Source organism: Leguminivora glycinivorella, chromosome 13 (assembly GCF_023078275.1).
Source record: "Leguminivora glycinivorella isolate SPB_JAAS2020 chromosome 13, LegGlyc_1.1, whole genome shotgun sequence".
NCBI classification, from domain to species: Eukaryota; Metazoa; Arthropoda; class Insecta; order Lepidoptera; family Tortricidae; genus Leguminivora; species Leguminivora glycinivorella.
The window spans coordinates 13,954,079-13,974,333 of NC_062983.1; the positions used below are offsets into that span (position 1 = coordinate 13,954,079).

Below are 20,255 nucleotides of genomic sequence, written 5' to 3' on the forward strand. Positions count from 1 at the left end.
ACAAGTCTTGCCATTACTATGGTTTTATTTCATTTAATTACAAGATTTATCTGAATTGCGCGAGATAGTCGACCTCGACCGGGTGCAGGGTAGGGGCGGGGATCACGAGGCTGTGCAGCGGCGGCCCGAGGTCGAACTCTTGCATCTCCTCCAAACTCTTCACGGCTATCTTTTGGTCTGGATTGCCTACTCTCGACAACCCCACCGCTGTGTTCTGTTTGCTTAGTTCTGAAAATTGTGATTATTTTGCTAGCTTACACCATAGGTATTCTGTATCACCTCAATAGATTTAAGACAGGAGTAGGTATCCCAACTCTATTTGATAGAGGTGTTATAGTTATAATAAGGGCTTTATCACACTGACAATTGCGAGCGAGTTGAAAGCGAGGCGAGTCCTCGTATTTCCCACTACCCGTCAGCGAAATCGCCGCGAATCTGAATGAATGCGCAAGCGTACTAAGATTTGAATTCCTTGAAAATACTTTGGGATCTGGCTACTGGGCACTCACATAGCTCGCAACTCGTCAGTTTGATAAGGCCCTAAAGGTACACCCAAATTAGTATGCAATATTTACTTATGAATTTGAGTAAGCAAACTAACAATTATTTATAATATTACATAATATAATAAGATATGAATGGGTTAATTATACTTCATCGTAATAAGGAAAAAGATTATTAAAATTATGAATATTATGATGAGAAATTATAACGAAACCGCACAATATTGACGTCATGTCATAGTTAACCAGTACCATGTGTATTTAGTGCTCATTGTTCAACTGGATGACAATGTACATGAATACAATATAGCATTCTAGATAACTAACTTGTGTCGCATTTGTTTTCTATTATTTGAACCAATTGTGAAGCTGCTTCTTTGACACTCATAAACTTGGGATCCATATATTGACGGATTTTTTTAGTTAAAGACTCCTCAGTTGGCTCCTTCACTTTTATGTCTGAAATGAGATCAAAAGATAAATATCGTTCATCGCTGCTTACTTTTGCAGTATATTTGCCAATTCAGGTATTATAGTCGTTGATATTGATATATAAGGCAAAGGTTTACTTACCTAAAAGGCAAAGTGTATGTAAGTTTCTAGAGAAGTTTGCCTCAATTTTCTCAAAGAAACTGTCCGGTTTCCAATTTTCTGTCCAGTATGGGATAGAGACTGTTTCACCGAAGTTGTAAAGTTGCAGTCCACAACAACTGACGGCATTCATAATAGACGCATTGTGAACAATCTGAAACACAATAAATAATAATATTATACCTATTTTGAAATTAAATGTTGCGGACTGTAGCCAGAACCAGGGGCAGCTGACTCCGCGATTCTTTCGCCGAGATACAAGTAGGTACATGGCGGCGGCCGCGAGTGCAAGGCCAATTCAGTGGGGACGACCTTAGCGCGGCGCATTAGAACTCAATGTCGGCTACTCACGCGCGGTCCGTTTGTTAATGTAGAATTTAGAATGGCGGTATTTTGTGAACATTAAAGGAGTGAGCCTTCTATACATATACACCGTGTCCAATAAGTTTGAATACAGCACAAATAGCCAATAAAACAAAATGAACAAATAGTTACTACATTATTATTATATTTTATGAATGGCACTCTTATTTACTACATTCACAACAAATGTTTTGGAATAACTCCAGCATTAACTTGTTTACCAGCCTCAAACGCTTCTCAAACGGATCACACGCGGCACGCACCGTTTTCTTCACATTTCATCTCAAATACTCTCGATAATCTTTTTAAAATGATGTAGGTTTATGATTTTATAAAAATTTAGTCTTCAAAGCATGTATGACCATACAAAATAGTCTAATACGCCTAAACCTGGAGGCCTGGGTGGCCACTCATGTTTCGGATAAAAAACTGCCAAATTAGTCTGAAACTACGCTAGAATAAGGACTGTATCGTTAATTATAGGGACACAACAAACCTCGTCTAAATGTTGACATGTGCATACTTTTGTATTATTATGGTCCGAGAGTTTGATCTGAAGGTATTGGTAAGTACTATTTGATATAAGAAGGTCTGATATTTTTTTTATTTTAGGGACTTTATGGTACTTTCATTAAGGTCTAGCAAATACATTTTGGACAACCCCTAATCTGGCTTAATTTGAGAATATCTCAAAGACTTTTTGTACAATTTCGACAAACAAAGGTTAATATGCTGCCAAAATATATTTTTTAAGAGTCCTCTTCATGGTTGTTCAATTGGGTACTTGCAGAATAAATGCGGTGAATTTATATAATTTAAAAAAACGCATTTTTGAGCAACGTTCCGGTTTGCCGTAAATTTTTGATACAAGCAGGATGAGAGAAATAGATAAAAAAAATTAGGCATAGGCCAATGTCTAATAGACATTCATGGTGTTTGAACAGTGCCTAAACCAGGTCGATATAAACAGTGTATGATAGTTAAATTCGACATCAAAGTCGGAGTTAGCGTAAGCACCATGCCACATTCTCTAAATGGCCGCCATACACAGATCATGAACTTTATTTTTTTTAATAACAGTGGCTAGACTATGTCTAGATATTCTGCTTTGTGGATCATGTGTCGTTGAGGTTCGCACTGTACAATTTTTTTTCGCAATTGTGTCGTCTTGTACGCACTTTGTGAATTTTCTAGTAGCATTTGTCCGAAATCGTAATTGGTACTCGGGAGGATTAAGTCAATGCTGTCTAAACCACATGCTTTACGTCGAGTTTCTAGGACAAAATGCGTACCTTATTATGTGCCTTATTAAGCCCATGTCTTGTTATAAGAAAAAAATATAATAGCAAATAAATACGGCTACTCAAAGTTGTCCCCATATTTAACGATACAGTCCTTACCATTTGCCGAATGTGCTGGAGGTGCGTCTTGTTGGGACACATGATACTCATTCCCAAGCATCCTTTTTAACTTTAAGGCATTTTTTTCTCCAAAACCTTGGTTTTAAAGAAAAAACCGGCCAAGTGCGAGTCGGGCTCGCGCACAAAGGGTTCCGTAGCAGCAAACCAAAATTACAGTTAAATCAACCTATCTCAAAAACTATAAGAGATACTTTGATCAAACCAAAAATCGTTGAAAGAGTTAATTAGCATGCATCACCTCTATTTTTTTTAGAATTTTATACCCCGTAGTTATAAAAATAGAGGGGGGGGGGACATACTTTTTACGACTTTGAGAGCTGATATCTCAAAAACCGTTCACTTTAAGAAAAATGTTTTTTAGAAAACTTTATATCATTTTAAAAGACCTTTCCATTGATACCCCACACGGGTATGTACATCGAAAAAAAAAATTTTCATCCCTCAGTTACATGTATGGGGGCCCCACCCCCAATTCTTTTTTTTTTACTATTTAGTGTCATAATTTTGTAGCGGTTCATACAACACATATTCCCATCAAATTTCATCACTGTAGTACTTATAGTTTCCGAGTAAATCGGCTGTGACAGACGGACAGACGGACAGACGGACATGACGAAACTATAAGGGTTCCGTTTTTGCCATTTTGGCTACGGAACCCTAAAAACGTTGATTTTAACGCTTTTATCTGTAAGTACTGAAGGTAGTTTACCTCGCTTACATACTGCATCCCACACCTGGGCCGATGGTGAGCTCTGGAACCTAGGCACATTTTTCTAGTTGCCCGGAACGTTATCTATCCTCGGTACCCATAATACTTTATTTTGGACACGTGGCGTCTGTTTTATCACATACAGATTCTCCTTATAAAAAATAACTCGTCACCTGCGTGCCGAGCAAGTATTTTGTTGGCACTTTACCTCTTTGTTTTTCTTAGACACTTTGGAAATTTCATGTACTTTGTGCTTGTATTTTATTAAGAGGAATATACTCTTTAGTTTAAATAAGAATTTGATGGCCTGTGATCCCTATATCTTTAGAACTGAGGTAAAATGTGAGTATTCGGACTTATTGGACACGGTGTAGGTACTATTATATACACTGATATATTCTGTGCCAGAACAGAACCAACGAATTATGTGTGAAATAATAGATAGGTATCTAATTACTGAAGTGCTCCAACTTTGCCTATGCTGCCCAAGGCGTGAAATACACACAAGCGACGTAAGGGACCGTCCACACTCAAGAGACGCACGTCCGCCGACGCGGAACGGACGTCAGCGCCACGCCGCCTGAATGTAATTTAAAAAAAGTCTCCTCAGTAAATTTTGTATTGCCAAGCGACGCGTCGCCTGGGGCGCGCCAAGCGACGTCCCTTGCGCATCCTTCCTAATAAAAATGTACTGAGGAGACGTTTTTAAATTACTTTCAGGCTGCGTGGCGCTGACGTCCGTTCCGCGTCGGCGGACATGCGTCTCTTGAGTGTGGACGGTCCCTAAGACGTGGAAAGAACGCGCTTGCATGCCTGCGCCGCGTCGCTCGAGTGCAATTTAAACAGAGCGGCATCACAAAAGCTCAGCCACACATGCGCGTTTTGATAGAGTAGGCGGAGCGCAACGATAGCGGTGCGCCGGACGAACGCTGGCGTTGCGCCCAGCGGACGCCGGCGGGAACTAACGAGCGCTATCATTGCGCTACGCTATCAAAACGATTTATGTGTGGCGGAGGCTTAAGGGTTCCTTTTGTACCTTTTTGGTACGGAACCCTAAAAAGTACACAGTAGCTGTGGCTGAAATCGTTCATGACATGCTCGTCATCATAAGTTTAAGCGCATTTTCCCTACTTTCCACTAACCGCATGCGTCGAACGCAGCGTTTATCGTATAAAACCCACTCAACCGAGACTAAATACCCACCCATTGCCCAGTATGGGGGCACCTAATTTAGTACGCGCACACCCCCACACGCTTTATTGGGACCAAATGATAACTCTCGAGAATTATAAATAGGTATTCTAGAACAAATATTATTACATTACCTATACCAACATTATTTTCAAAGTAAATAGAAGAGAGTGTAATTGTAGTGATGTTCTTTAAATAAACTTCAATATTTTTTATTTGCTTAAATACAATGTAAATACGTACATAATGTCTTAAAGCTACAGAAGTAGGTATCAGTGTATTTGACCAATAGGCATGCAAAAGTAATCATACCAATCCCTAATTAGAAAGCACACCTTACAATGATACAAAATAGTTTTAATTTTGAAAACATATTTAAAATTAAAACTGAAATAAATTATACAATATGAAATAAAAACCTCATTTTAAAACTTCAGTGTGACTACACTGACTGCTTAAAATAATGCAGGTTAAATTTCATTAGAAGATAATTTTATTTAATTTGTGTAAATTAGAATGCTCTGAGATTAGAATATTTAAAATATGGAGTTCCATGCCTAGAGGACCTTTCCGCTTCGTGCAATAATGACCAAGTGTAATAACAAATAAGCAAGTCAAGCTTAGGTTTGGTGCCCTTAGAAATTAATGAAATCTTAGAGACTAAGTTTTATTATTATGGCAGAGGCTGACTAGCAGAGAGAGAGAGAGAGATTAGGCTGAAAAGGGAAAGTCAGACATCTTGGATGCATTTCAACAGGATAAGCAGGATTTTACAGGAAAAAAGAGGGAAGGCCTTGCTCTGCAGTGGGTCATACAATCAGGCTCGCAAAAAAAACCATTATTTGTTGTGACATTGGCAGCAGTATATATTGTATTCTCTATGGTGGCCCTTGTGACTTCTGAGGGGATAATGTATGCAATAACTGAATATTGATATTAGAGCCCAACAGGAACAAATACTTGACATACCTGCAACCCTGCAACAATGTTATGGTTTTTAGAATCACTATCAGATTACCTGTGTTTCTACTCCAAGCTCTTTAGCACGCAGCAGCATGTCTGTATGTGTTGTTGCTCCCAATGGATCACCAACAACTAGCAGTGCTATATGTTTATCCTTTGCTTCTTTTAGTATTTCATCAATATTACTTTCACAGAGTTCGCGATCAGCTAGTACTAATGGATGGCCATAGAATTTTTCCTGCAAAACAAATTTTATTTTAATTTTGAATATACTTAAACGGAAATCTAGTAAATTAATTAAAAATTATTTAATTATTCTGCTATTACCAGTTCCTCGTGTCCTACTGTCAATATAGAAGTATAGGATTCCAACAGCACTTTATCACATTTCTTCACTATCTCCAAACCTCTCACAGTGATATCTTTAACGTCACCGAGACCCAGGCCAATTAAGTAGAACATATTGATGGATGTTCTATATATAAATTCAACAAAATAAAACTGCCCCTGCGTTTCAAAACTTCTGTAAAACAAGATTGATTAGTTACTACCAGTATTTCCAAAAAAACTTTTAGTACTAGCTGTCTAATCATCAAGTGGAATATATTAAGTTAAATTTTACTTAAGTATTTTAATTCACTTACAATATCTTAATAATGAAATCCTGAAATTGATGAATATTTAAATAAAAGGTTATAGTATTAACTTCCCCGCGGCTGCGATAACTTTTATGACATTTGATTTGACGTTTCCAAAATGTGAACACATTCGCACGTGTGTGTAGAATCGATTCCTCATAATCGATATAATTCTGTATTTTGAATAATGTCGCAACATACCAATTAGGATATCCGTTCTATGTTATTTGTCATTCTCAGGTTGGTACACTGATATTTTACTTAGTTTCTTGTTTGTGTCTATTCTATTTGATGCTTACTGTCTCTGAAGATTTTCTTTATCTGTGTTTTTGTCAATTATGATTTTCTGTTCTGTTTATGTTCATCTATCAATTTATGAAAGTCTGTGATATGGCTGTGAGTTCATAATTATTTATAAAATAAAGGTATTTTCTAAGGAATATACATCCAGTATGATATCCAGAAAAGGCCAAAAAGCAGTAAATGAAGGCGTTGTTGGGAAATACATCAAAAAAGATACACCGCCAGATTTACCAAGTAAGTGTTAGTTAGTTCATCTTTTGTTTCTAGTAAAATAAAATATTTGTTGATGTATACCGGTATTAACTATTTTAACTGGTGCATTTTGGACAACCGATGAGAGTAATATTGATTATGGATGAATCGTTTTAGTAATAAATGTATGGACTACGGGTCATAATCGGCGCCCGCGCAGCCAGCCGTTTGGGGCGAGTGATGGAGTATCCAGCAGCCACGAAAACAAATTTGGCAAGGCGCAGACCATGAGCGGTCACGCAGGCAAATATACGCCCAGCGAGTCAGTGCCAAATTTAGCTCACAGGTAGGAAATGGCCAATTAACATCAATCCTTGTTAATTAACAACAATAAATTTACTAAGCTAAGTAGGGCCCTCTTTGTTCCTATCTTCAATTTCTATCAGGAGACTGTCCAGCAGTGTGTTATTTACAAGTTATTAATAATTATTACAAATTAAGTTACAGGTTTTTTTATATGTTGTTATAATTTATGTATTCCTTTTGCTGTAGCTTTATTAGACGACTTAAGACGATACAGGAGCGAAAATGCTAAAATGGGAAGGGGGGCTTCTTTCAATTTGGGAGTTTTAGTTAAATATACTAGTGTTATTAACTAGATTTATCGAAAAAAAATTGTCCATTAAGAACAACTCAGTTAAAAGATATTGCGACAAAAGAGAATGTACAAGTTTCTAATGGGGTGGCAACGCGCATGTGACACTGTTTGAGTTGCCGGCGTCCATAGGTTACGGTGACCGCTTTACATCAGGCGGGCCGTATGCTTGTTTGCCACCGACGTAGTATAAAAAAAAATCTTTAAAATCGTGGTTCCGCTCTCGACTGTTTCCTCACTTAATCAATCGGAATGAAATTTGAGAATCTGAATAACAATTAAATAGTCTGTGTCGGATCGTTTAGTTATTTTGGCTAATTGTTACCAATCTTGTGTATCACACCTTTTTTGCGCCATAATGATCGTTTTTGGAAATTTTTCGTTGGCTCAGTGTCTTTAAAAATAAAAATATCAAAACAATCAAAACGGTCCGACACAGATAAAAATAATAATAATCTGTGTTGAAAAAATCATTGCTCTATCTTCAAAAACCAGTAAGGAAATAGTCTAGAGTGTTTGTATGGAGAATTGACCCCTCCTGTATTGTCTTTAAACTAATTATGACTTGAAGTTATAATCTATGTTTTGTAAATCTATTTTTTCTCTCCTATAATAAATATGTATTACACACTAAATACTGTATACCAAACAGTTATTTAACTAATGAGCAACAAAGGTACCTTTACAAATAAAGTTTACAAACAATCACGTTAATAGTTACATAATTCAATTACTAATCTTATCATTAAGCAGTGTTTGTTATTTAGAGATGTGAATAGTAGCCCTGATTAAAAAAATACATTGTAAATGATGTGTTGTAATATGAACATAGTTATGACTCATTTCAGATTTGCTAGTTTATCGACCAGCGACTCTGCCAGCTCTTCAAGTAATTACAACTCCCAGTGTTTCTTAGATTCTAATTTGGTAATTAAAATAATTTTCTTCATTTATGTTTTTACTATCATTTGTTTTGATGTGTGGTCATTTTGTGCAGTTCAGCTTAGTTTTGTACTTGTTTGTAGGCTTCCCATTCCACGCTTAACGAAATAGATGACTCATTCAGTAGGCAGACCAGCCACAGGTACTATAGGCATCAGCAAGAAGACCCCATATACCAAAACCAACAGCAGGTAATGTAATACTTCCCATTTACATCTATGTGTAAATAGTTTTGTCGGGATATTATTGTCAGGTGACCTAAACTCAATGTTCACTAATATTGGTCTAGAACTCTATAATTATTGAAAACCATAGTTGTGCCAAAACAAGATTGATTTTTGTTTAATATATTTTTTTGTGATTGGGTTTTGTTAACTATTCATATCATTTTAATCAACATTATTATTTATATTCACTACAGCAATGTCCTAATTCATAATTAATAGAATATGACTTTAGTGTGAACCAGTGAGCTCTCGGGTTCTGTCTTCACTTTCCATCAATTGATTAGTTAATATGCCCTATAATTATTATGGCATGATTGGCGTGACATGAAAATGATTACGATCTTGTTGACGTTAAAATCTTAAAGTCATCAGTCACCATAAGGTCCAATCTGTTAATATTTTCTCACATTTTCATTTGGTACATTGCAGGTACAGCAACAAAAGCAGCAGCAGTATGGGTCCCGCGAGTCCAGCATACCGCGACTCTCATCGAACCTGAGCCTGACTCCGCGTCTGCACCCGCCGCATACGCCCTCGCCACACTCCATTCTCCACACCTGTAGTGACTGTAAGTACGGTAATATGCAGCAGGTGGAACATACAGGATGGATCAGTATGAGTCCCGTGAGTCCAGGATACCTCAACTCTCATCTTACTCATCTAATCTGAGCTTAGCCCCGTGTCTACGTATGAGGACATAGGGCCAGATCTCCGTAGCCCACATACCCTCTAATAAGAGATGAGTTTGAGAATGAGAAGGTACTTCAAGGTACATACTTTTTTGAAATTTACCAAACGAAAACAGCAACTTTTGATTAAGATTTCTTTGTAATGAATAGGATTTTTTGCTTTATCTGAGTATAGGTGTCCCCCAATATTTATATTTATAATAGATGTCGCGATGAACGAAAAGTCTAATGCTCAAAAATATTTAGCTAATATTACAATAGTATTAATCAGTATTTTGCTTTGAATTCCTTCTGCTTAATCTGTTTGTAATATAAGTTGTAAACTGTTTTAATATTACATTTTTGACACACGCGACACTGTTGACACCTAGTGTCGGGTAGGTACTGATAATTTACGCTATTTGACGTGATTGACGCTAGATGTCACTACAAATAACTCGCAATTACTGATGTATGGTACCGTATAACTTAGTTCATTGATTATCTTTCTACCTCAAAGATGTCATTTGAGTGGCTTGGTTACAGTGTACCTTTGTCCATTTAGATAAGGTTGACAATGATGCATTATACAGAGTGGGGCCTGTAACAAAGGCGAAGAATTGAACTGTAGGCTATTCTCCTTATACTGATCAACATTTGTTCAGTGACTTTTAAAAATTATGAAGTCTTTAAATTTTTAATTTTTCATACAAAATAAATATTAGCTTCAATGTACGCCATTATTGTTGTCATTGACGTTGTCTGTCACACTTTAGACTTAACAGAATTCGCAATACATTACCTCTTAGAAAAAACTTTCAAGGGTGATAAAAATCAAAATACAAGTTATTTTTAAAAGTCGCCGAACAAATGTTGATCAGTATAAGGAGAACAGCCTAGTTCAATTCTTCGTCTTTGTTACAGGCCCCACTCTGTATACAAAACAATATAGAATTATTCTATAGTTTTTTGTATATAATGCATACAATATATTATACTCTATACTCAATATACTCTTGTATAAATCTATAGATGTGCGTTCAAAAATCTAAAAGCTATTTTTACTTCCAAATAAATCATTAACCAACCTCACATGATTTCTCAACCAATGCCCGCGACGAAGGTTTCCTCTCAAATAAAGATAAGAAGTTAATGCATTGTAAGCAAGCTGAGCAATGGTGATTCATTGTTATTGCAGCGTACACAGTGGGGAGCCAATCGTCGCCCATTTACTCCAATTACGTGAACACATCGGTGCTGCCGTACAACAGCAAAGCTCATGGCAGCAGCATTATTGCTACACAACAAGGTGATAATAATTTTGTGATATCATACTTTTAACTTCATGTCCTAAGCTGGCTGGTAGAATTAGCTTTTAAATGATTTTGAATCATGTTTATGAAACTGATAGGTTTGATTTAGTGTCATATTTTAGAACCAGTATTTTCTTCGTGTTGGTGTGGTGAACAATTGTGTTTCACTCGGTGACAAAATTTGTTCTACCTAAGTCACTAGAAATCCTCGCAACGCTCAAGATTCCACTTTACGAACCACTCGCTACGCTCGTGGTTCAATAATAGTATCTTTCGCTTGTCCAGTTACCCAGGCATCAGTAATATTAGCACATGCAGTTAAACAACAATTCTAACTCCTTGTCAAACAAATAACTGGGCCATTTTTTTCAAAGTTGTCCACCCCATTTTTTTTGTAACATGGGTATTTTTTACGCGATTCATACTCAGAATCGAGAGCTCTTTCGATCCTGATAGGAGAAAAAAAATGTCCCAAGATTTCCATAAATTTTTTCGAACCTTCCATTCCGTTACCGCCATACAAAATGTATGAAAAAGTGGTAACGGAATGGGAAAAAAAACATTGGGACACTTTTTTCTCCTATTAGGATTGAAAGAGCTCGCGATTCTGAGTGGAAAACACGTAAAAAATTCCAAATCTAAAAAAAAAGTGGGGTGGACAACTTTGAAAAAAAATGGCCCAACTGTTGTAAATAGGTACTGAGGAGGAGCTGCCGCTCCCGCCGGGCTGGTCCGCGGACCGCACGCTGCGCGGGCGCCGCTACTACATGGACCACAACACGCAGACCACGCACTGGACGCACCCGCTCGAGAGCGTGCCGCAGCCGTGGCAGAAGGTGTCTACCCACCATGGAGTCTATTACTTCAAGTAAGGACCACTGGCAAAGGCTACTTTAAAGTTTTTTCATCCGACGAAATTTGGAGCCTCGAGCGGCCGCTCTACACGCATCATAATTCTCCCAAAGATCTTTACAGGGGACAGCGCAATCACATTTTTTGCCATACTAAATTGAACCTTATCACTGAGACAGAAAGGTCATCGTATCAGACTAGCGAAAACGGTCCACATGAGGTGAGCGTCAGGGCCCCTGGACCACTACAGATATTTGATGTTTAGTACATACTAAAATTTAGTACCTATTTGATACTATTTGGTACCTGAGTACATATATTTGGTACCTCCACTGATATCGAAAAATCGAGCGAATAAAGTGGCCAGACATTCTAACGTCAGGATGTCTGGACCATTTTTGGTTTACATAGTTCTAGACAACACTACTAATTGATATCTTATATGGCTAAAAAATATGGCACAAAGATTCTCCTTGCAAGGGTTCCTTTTTGTACGGAACCTTGTTAATCAAGGTGCTTATGGCTAATATAAAATATCCAGTACTAAAGTATGGGCATTTTCAGAATTTGGGACCCCCCAATTAGCGTACAGTCAGTTTTGCGACGATAATTAACCATGAAATGTCAATAAAATTATTGTTTTTGTGTTAATTACATGAACTTTAAGCGATAATCTACATTCAGAATGTGAAAAAAGTAAATGTTTAGACAGATTTTATGCTTAATTGTCGTCACAAAACTGACAGCGAGTTAATTTTTGTTAACAACTTACGCTAATTGGCGGGACCCAAATTCTGAAAATGCCCGTATACGAAAATTATAAGTTGATCCATTCGTCCGTAACTCCTTGCAGACGTATTAGATCGTGGCACTCATGGCATATCTAGGCACCAAACTGGTGCTGCAGGTCTAGCATGCACTCTATGCGAACTCATCAGCCAACCTCATTGTATCGTTTCACCTAGGCGCATCAAACATGAATGTTCATCCGAAATAAATTATGTGAATTGCCTTATTCTTGCTTTACAATTTTTTTAACCCCCGACGCAAAAACGAAGGGGTGTTATTAGTTTGACGTGTCTGTCTGTTTGTCTGTCTGTCTGTCTGTGTGTGTGTGTCTGTCTGTCTGTCTGTGGCATCGTAGCTCCCGAACGGATGAACCGATTTGATTTAGTTTTTTTTTGTCTGAAAGCTGAGTTAGTCGGGAGTAGAGATGGGCCGAATATTCGGTATTCGGCATATTCGGCAAGTTTTCAATGTTCGGCCGAATAGTTCGGTTGCATTGCCGAATATTTACCGAATAAACAAAGTAAATAACTAATGAAGATCTTACGTATTCCATGGGATAATAAACTCCTATTTTAAGGAACTGCTAAAAAGAGAGAAACCTATGCGTCAGAATATGAATACAATTGTTTTGGAAAAATGTTAAAAACCCGTAGTTTAAAAGTTGAGAAGAGTTCAGAGTTGTTTTAACTAAGTTTTAGTTACTATCTACTAAATCATAAAAACATAGTTGTAACATATGTAATTATCATCAATAATTTAATAGTTTTAATGAACATCTCCTTTATAAATATGGCGTAACCGAATATTCGTATTCGGCAAAGTCCATATTCGGCCCATCTCTAGTCGGGAGTGTTCTTAGCCATGTATCATGAAAATCGGTCTACTATGTCGCAGTCGAGGGTTTTTTCAAAATTTTAATTTTGTGGTTAGGTTATTTGTAATTTCTATCTAAAACTGGTCTCTCGCAGGTCATACAACAATCCTCATAGACATTTCTTTAGTAATAGAGTGGTAAAAGCTTGGAATCAGCTCCCGGAGGATGTAATATCGGCCCAAAGTGTAAACTAATTCAAGAATAAATATGTTAGACAAGCACAGTGCTAATTCCACATAACACCTGAAACCTCTACCGACAACTGGATACAGGCTTTATCAGTTACTACAACTGCCTGCCTGCTTTACAAATAATAATAATAATAAAATAAAATAATATGCACGTTGACCATACAGAACACAAGAAGACTGTTTTTTTTCTGTTACAGTGAAATCACTCACCAGCGCACTTATGCACACCCCTGCTTAGTAGGGGGTTGTTATTTAGTGAGCCCTTACGTGCCGACGTTGGTGCCGCCTTATTTGCTAGAAGAGATTCCACATTGGCTAATTGTCTACTCAAAAGGTTAGCTATCTTCTTTGGATATCTTGTATTTTAACCCGTACCGCAGTAGGTTCCGGCATTTCCAAAAAAATATTCAACAGGTCTTTGCATCAATTTATCCCATGAGCCGTGGCAAATGCCGGGACAACGCAAGGAGGAAAAAAAAAAAAGTTCTGAATTACATATAGGTACAGTCTGACCAAAAAGAGTAGAAATAATAAAGTGGCAACATTGTAGTGTCATCCCTTTCAAATCAATACACCCTGTTTTTATTGAATTCCGTTAACTTTAAGGGAAGATTATTTAGTTCAAATACAATCAATTTCTCTAACAAACTAGCCTCTTAACTCTTACGGTTATCTAATTATTTCAAAAAATAATTTAATTACTGAGCACGTGTGTGGCATCCCTTACCACTTCCTAATGTTATTTGTTTTGACATGTGCCGCCAAAAACTTGACAATGATTTTAATGTTATGATTAAGGTCCTCTCACACTAATTAATCCATTTATTATGTATGGAAACGAAAAAAAATTGGTGGTGAACCTAACTGCGTGTCGAATTTAACGGAAAATAAAAAAACACGGTGTATATTGTGTGAGAAAACGGGACTACACTACGATGTTGCTACTTTTTAATTTCTACTCTTTTTGGTCAGACTGCAAGTAGCTACACATGACCACACTGACCTTAGAACTTTTGACGTAAGTGACAGCAAGAAAAATCATCTTTCTCGCTCTCACTTACGAATACAGGGTAGTATGTGGAGGTGCGGCAGTGTGTTAGCACTATCAAAACAATGTTACAGCGGATCCAGAAATGGACCACAAGTTACGGTGGAACATGTTCCGGCTGAGCGAGCTGGACTGCTACTCGGATATGCTGACGCGCCTGTATAAGCAGGAACTGCAGCTCATTGTTATGAAATATGAACAATACAGGCAAGTATAACCATTTTGTGAATATTTATATATATATATATATTTTTCTTAGCCTATAATGGTGTCCCACTGCTGGGCAAAGGCCTCTCCCCTTGACCTCCATGACTCCCGGTTTGGTGCCTCTTCCGGCCAGTTAGTGAGAAAAGTGTCTAGGTCGTCCCTCCATCTCCTTCTGGGCCTGCCGCGTCCGCGCTCTAATTGTGGCATCCAATTAGTAGCTATACTAGCCCACCTGTCAGTATGCATGCGGCAGACGTGACCAGCCCAGTCCCATTTGAGCCTGGCAGTCCTCTCGCCGACATCGGCAATGCGGGTTTTTGAACGCAGCGTGGTGTTGAATATTTATATAACTCAGTTTAATATTTCTTGTAATGTAAACCATTCAAATTTTCATTCATTTATAAGAACAGAATCCATGTCTGAACTAGTCATCAAATGTTGTAGAAAACCAGTTAGTTTTATGGTATGCAAAATAACAGTTTTCCTATAAAAACTGTTTTGAAACCGGTAACCAAAACCAGAATCGCTATTTAATTTCACATTGTGGTGCGAAGCTAAAACGGGTTTTAAAAAAAACACCAGTATAGGTGAAAAACTTAAGAAAGTCACCTGTTGTATGTGTGAGTGACGTGTTTGAATAGAGAAAACATATTTAAAATTAGTAACACAAACAAAACAAACGCCTATTCGAACACGTCACTCACACATACAACAGGTGGCTTTCATAAGTTTTTCATCTATATCTTCCTTTACACTCCACAAGTTTTTTGTGGATCAAACATTAAAATATTTCGGTTTTAGTTGAGTTGGAAATTCTTATCATTTTACTAGTATGATGCACTTATGAAAAATTAATTGTATTTTTTTTAAACCTAATTTTAAGTTTTATGTTCCAGATCTGCCCTGTTACAAGAAATAGAAAGGAGAAGGCATGCTATAACATGCCATGCACATTCAAATTGTTAATATACAAATAGACATATCAATTTAATAATCTTTTGCCTTGTTGATCTGTGATCCAAAATAATGTATCTTTTTGACAAATTTTATCAGCTGATGCTTCATATGAAAATAAAATTTTATATTAAGAAAAATACACTAACTTGTGCCTTAAGAATAAAACTATTTATAATAAATAAAGAACTATTTTATTTACATTATTTTTTAATACCAACTAAGATTTCTATTCTGTTATAAGTTCTGATTCTGTAGATTTTTCCGGCTTTTTAGTTCTCACCTCTTCTCCCTCCACTATGTCATATTCATCTACTTTTTTCAACCCTGCAACTCTATACACCTTAGCATTTTTTATTCCAAGTGTGTTAGCCCATGCTCTTCCTGAAAATACAAGAAAGTTTGTTGTAAACAACAAAGAAAGTATGTTACCTGTTGAACTGTATTCTAGAGATGCATTTTTAAGTATGCAGGGTGTCCACTTTCTGGAAAGTCAGGGAAGCTCTGGTCATGGAAAGTCAGGGAAATGATTTGGAGGTCAGGGAAAAATTTGGCACCAAGAAAAAAAAAATGTATTGAAAATTTTATATGATTTCTTGGGTTGACCACATCCATGACAGCAAAGATGGATCCCGGTAGTGATTTTAAGACTTAGAATTGTCTCTTTAGACTTTTTATGACAAGTATAGTGCCTGGCCTCCATCCCAGTGATCTACATCTAGCTGACCTTAATTTATTTATATATATTTGTACAACATTCATAATGGGCGACGCGACGTGAAAACGACAAAGTTACGTCGCTGTCCAAATTCTAAGTATCTATCCGACGTTCCAAAGCGGAGGTCCTCATGAAGCCAATAGCGCAAAACGTCACATAAAGGCGCAACTTTGTATGAGTCAAAGGAGCATAGGAGGATAATAAGCGTGACGATAAGAATCACTTTGAAACCTAAAGGCATGTCGCGGCAAAACACCTAAATGGGCATCCCGACTCTGACAACAGACAAAAAATTTCGCACACTACTTTTTTACATAGGTCATATTTAAGTTCTTGGTCAATACTTTGCGTTCACTACGCTCGAAATCTCGTTTTCATTTCATGTCTGCTTTCCTGCTCTCCTGCTCGCTCTGGTACTTCATTTTGTTTGCTATGTTATGTGCTATCAGCTGCAAAAGTGCATGGCGAATTTATCAATGAGTTCATTTTACTTTCTCCATGCAATTTTGCAGCTCACTGTACGTAATAACTACTATCAGCCCCAGAGACGTATAAAAGGGGAAAAATTTTGCCGCACTGGTATTAGACCCAGAGCCCAGGCCCGCCAGACCTTCCTCAAATTCTCAAGGATGAAACTTTGGGACAATGTAGAGTTCATATCGGCGTTTAATGTGTGCATATTTTCTAGTTCGGCCCATCGGCCAATTTTTTGCTATCAAGTGATGAAGGTGAAAAAAAAAGGGCTTACTTTCCTTAAATTCTCAAGGCTGATTTTTATATATGTGTTAGAGCACGTTGTTAGAAATTGGTTATCATCAATGCCAGACCGTTTCCGCCGGCCATAACTTTTACCAGACGCGACAAAGTTGGCAAAAAACGACTCTAACTTACCTCATTTTCTCAAGCCTGATTTTGATATATGATACGCAGGGACCTGTAACCAGACCGTTTGTAAGCAGCCAGACCAATCGGATGGACCCAACCATCTGCCAGACCGACTTAAAGTTTCGATATGAGCATTAGTAGAATTGAAATATTCCGGGTCTATAAAAGCTAAAAACTTGAATTTTCTACATTAAGCTACGTGTATATTGTATACTTGACGTAATAAGCGACTTTCAAAAATTTTACTTCGAAGGAAATAGAAAAATGAAAGTTTATATGTGGTGCAAGATTAATTTTAAGCTATGAATTTTATTTACACTGCGTAAGTACATGTGTATTTTATTATAAACATAACTTTTACCAGACGCGACAAAGTTGGCAAAAAACGACTCTAACTTACCTCATTTTCTCAAGCCTGATTTTGGTATATGATACGCAGGGACCTATAACCAGACCGTTTGTAAGCAGCCAGACCAATCGGATGGACCCAACCATCCGCCAGACCGACTTAAAGTTTCGATATGAGCATTAGTAGAATTGAAATATTCCGGGTCTATAAAAGCTAAAAACTTGAATTTTCTACATTAAGCTACGTGTATATTGTATACTTGACGTAATAAGCGACTTTCAAAAATTTTACTTCTAAGGAAATAAAAAAATGAAAGTTTATATGTAGTGCAAGATTAATTTTAAGCTATGAATTTTATTTACACTGCGTAAGTACATGTGTATTTTATTATAAATATAATTTTTACCAGACGCGACAAAGTTGGCAAAAAACGACTCTAACTTACCTCATTTTCTCAAGCCTGATTTTGGTATATGATACGCAGGGACCTGTAACCAGACCGTTTGTAAGCAGCCAGACCAATCGGATGGACCCAACCATCCGCCAGACCGACTTAAAGTTTCGATATGAGCATTAGTAGAATTGAATTATTCCGGGTCTATAAAAGCTAAAAACTAGAATTTTCTACATTAAGCTACGTGTATATTGTATACTTGACGTAATAAGCGACTTTCAAAAATTTTACTTCTAAGGAATTTTGATATATGATACGCAGGGACCCGTAACTAGACCATTTGTAAGCGTGTCCCTGCGTATCATATATCAAAATCAGGCTTGAGAAAATGAGGTAAGTTAGAGTCGTTTTTTGCCAACTTTGTCGCGTCTGGTAAAAGTTATATTTATAATAAAATACACATGTACTCACGCAGTGTAAATAAAATTCATAGCTTAAAATTAATCTTGCACCACATATAAACTTTAATTTTTTTATTTCCTTAGAAGTAAAATTTTTGAAAGTCGCTTATTACGTCAAGTATACAATATACACGTAGCTTAATGTAGAAAATTCAAGTTTTTAGCTTTTATAGACCCGGAATATTTCAATTCTACTAATGCTCATATCGAAACTTTAAGTCGGTCTGGCGGATGGTTGGGTCCATCCGATTGGTCTGGCTGCTTACAAACGGTCTAGTTATAGGTCCCTGCGTATCATATATCAAAATCAGGCTTGAGAAAATGAGGTAAGTTAGAGTCGTTTTTTGCCAACTTTGTCGCGTCTGGTAAAAGTTATGGCCGGCGGAAACGGTCTGGCATTGATGATAACCAATTTCTAACAACGTGCTCTAACACATATATAAAAATCAGCCTTGAGAATTTAAGGAAAGTAAGCTCTTTTTTTTTTCACCTTCATCACTTGATAGCAAAAAATTGGCCGATGGGCCGAACTAGAAAATATGCACACATTAAACGCCGATGTGAACTCTACATTGTCCCAAAGTTTCATCCTTGAGAATTTGAGGAAGGTCTGGCGGGCCTGGGCTCTTGATCTATATAGCCAAAAGTAAATGGCGATAACTACCAACTACAGATTTCCTTAATGTTAGTTCTATAAAACCTGAAATTAAAGTTTAATAGTTAACATAAAGGTAAATAAAAACCGTAGGTATAAAAGTATGAACTGCCTTGCAAATTTTAATATTTCGTACTTTACGTACGTGGGAAAACAAACATATACCAGAAAAAAATTAGCTGTGACAGACGGACAGACAGAAGCACGAGTGATCCTATAAGGGTTCCGTTTTTCTAAAAAAACTGCTTTTTTCAGGTTTTTTTTCCAAGACAGAACCGTTTTTTCACAACCCTGAGCAAAAGTGGTAAAAATGTCATCATAGAATGAAAATTTGGTCAGGGAAATTTTCTTAAATGGTCATGGAAAGTCAGGGAATTTTTTTTTGGGTTTAGTAGTGGACACCCTGGTATGATGGCAAGTATTCTACCTCTACCGATTAAAGAGTACTCTACCAATAAAGCATGAATTACTTTTGTAACGTGGGTAACTGCATACTTCTAATAATAGAAGTTATAAAAACACCGAATTAAATTGTGACGATAACATATTATGATAGTTTTAATAATAGGAATAATCTTCCAGGAACTAAGGAAGGATATATGATTGTTTTACCTGGGGCCATGTTGTGTTCTTCATCTGATTTAAGACCATAGTAATGGGCCCAGTCCGATTTTCCTTGCACCATACAGTACAACACTATTCCAAGTGCATTCCATGCCAGCAACCCGTAAGCTATACTGAAACGGCGCTTCCAAAGGAAGGCTTGATCAACAGGGATGGGGTTGGTCTTCTTACGAACCCATCGGTGCCACCACTTGTAAATCATTTTGTAATTTGCGAGTTTTTATTTAGTTCCAATGTTAAAACAGATTATATAACACAACTGAGGTAGAAAAGAAACCTGAACGTTAATTTCTGTGATTGTCTAATTATTCTAAGTTATATAATTAATTTATATTGCTAACTTAGCTTGAATGAATGTATTTAAATCCTATTATTTTTATAAAATGTTGACATTGCTTTGATGTGACTTTGACAGCAAATTTTTAAGGTGTGTTCATAGATAAAGTATTGTGGATCGTAGTCGCCAAGAAAATGGAATAATAAACCAGTTGACCAACATGAGAACTTTTTAAAAATGCAAATTAAAGTATGTCAAGCCATCTATGTCACTAGAAAAAATGCGGCAGATTTCAAAA

General features: G+C 36.9%; 3 protein-coding genes across 4 annotated transcripts; 1 reads left to right on the forward strand and 2 right to left on the reverse strand.

The window, feature by feature from the left end:
* Positions 1–7: 7 nt before the first annotated feature.
* On the reverse strand, positions 8–6,537 carry LOC125232505 (diphthine methyl ester synthase). Its single transcript, XM_048138204.1, has 6 exons — positions 6,386–6,537; positions 6,069–6,264; positions 5,797–5,979; positions 1,077–1,248; positions 831–962; positions 8–228 (listed from the first exon to the last, which is right to left on the reverse strand). Exons 2-6 carry the CDS (start codon positions 6,201–6,203, stop codon positions 47–49), a joined length of 804 nt encoding a protein of 267 aa, XP_047994161.1. The 5' UTR covers positions 6,204–6,264; positions 6,386–6,537; the 3' UTR covers positions 8–46.
* Positions 6,538–6,738: 201 nt separating this feature from the next.
* Positions 6,739–15,757, forward strand: LOC125232536 (protein salvador homolog 1). Of its 2 annotated transcripts, XM_048138242.1 has the most exons (10): positions 6,740–6,916; positions 7,052–7,220; positions 8,378–8,456; positions 8,555–8,662; positions 9,128–9,266; positions 10,565–10,675; positions 11,376–11,547; positions 13,583–13,719; positions 14,508–14,640; positions 15,537–15,757. In XM_048138242.1, exons 1-10 carry the CDS (start codon positions 6,832–6,834, stop codon positions 15,604–15,606), a joined length of 1,203 nt encoding a protein of 400 aa, XP_047994199.1. In that variant the 5' UTR covers positions 6,740–6,831; the 3' UTR covers positions 15,607–15,757. The 2 variants fall into 2 exon arrangements, with proteins under 2 accessions (XP_047994200.1, XP_047994199.1); XM_048138243.1 differs by lacking the exon at positions 8,555–8,662 and having other exon boundaries at positions 6,739–6,916.
* Positions 15,758–15,771: 14 nt separating this feature from the next.
* Positions 15,772–20,084, reverse strand: LOC125232537. Its single transcript, XM_048138244.1, has 2 exons — positions 19,669–20,084; positions 15,772–15,978 (listed from the first exon to the last, which is right to left on the reverse strand). Exons 1-2 carry the CDS (start codon positions 19,880–19,882, stop codon positions 15,824–15,826), a joined length of 369 nt encoding a protein of 122 aa, XP_047994201.1. The 5' UTR covers positions 19,883–20,084; the 3' UTR covers positions 15,772–15,823.
* Positions 20,085–20,255: the final 171 nt, after the last annotated feature.

Bases quoted from the DNA above. Each gene is read 5' to 3' on its own strand.
- LOC125232505 (XM_048138204.1), bottom strand. From the start codon at position 6,203: ATGTTCTACTTAATTGGCCTGGGTCTCGGTGACGTTAAAGATATCACT. The intron at 5,980-6,068 runs GTAATAGCAGAA...TTTGTTTTGCAG, and splicing joins CAGTAGGACACGAGGAACTG to GAAAAATTCTATGGCCATCC. The intron at 229-830 runs GTTAGTTATCTA...CACAATTTTCAG, and splicing joins AGAAAACAAATGCGACACAA to AACTAAGCAAACAGAACACA.
- LOC125232537 (XM_048138244.1), bottom strand. From the start codon at position 19,882: ATGATTTACAAGTGGTGGCACCGATGGGTTCGTAAGAAGACCAACCCC. The intron at 15,979-19,668 runs GTAAAACAATCA...TTGTATTTTCAG, and splicing joins AGAACACAACATGGCCCCAG to GAAGAGCATGGGCTAACACA.
- LOC125232536 (XM_048138242.1), top strand. From the start codon at position 6,832: ATGATATCCAGAAAAGGCCAAAAAGCAGTAAATGAAGGCGTTGTTGGG. The intron at 7,221-8,377 runs GTAGGAAATGGC...GACTCATTTCAG, and splicing joins GTGCCAAATTTAGCTCACAG to ATTTGCTAGTTTATCGACCA. The intron at 11,548-13,582 runs GTAAGGACCACT...TTTCTGTTACAG, and splicing joins CATGGAGTCTATTACTTCAA to TGAAATCACTCACCAGCGCA.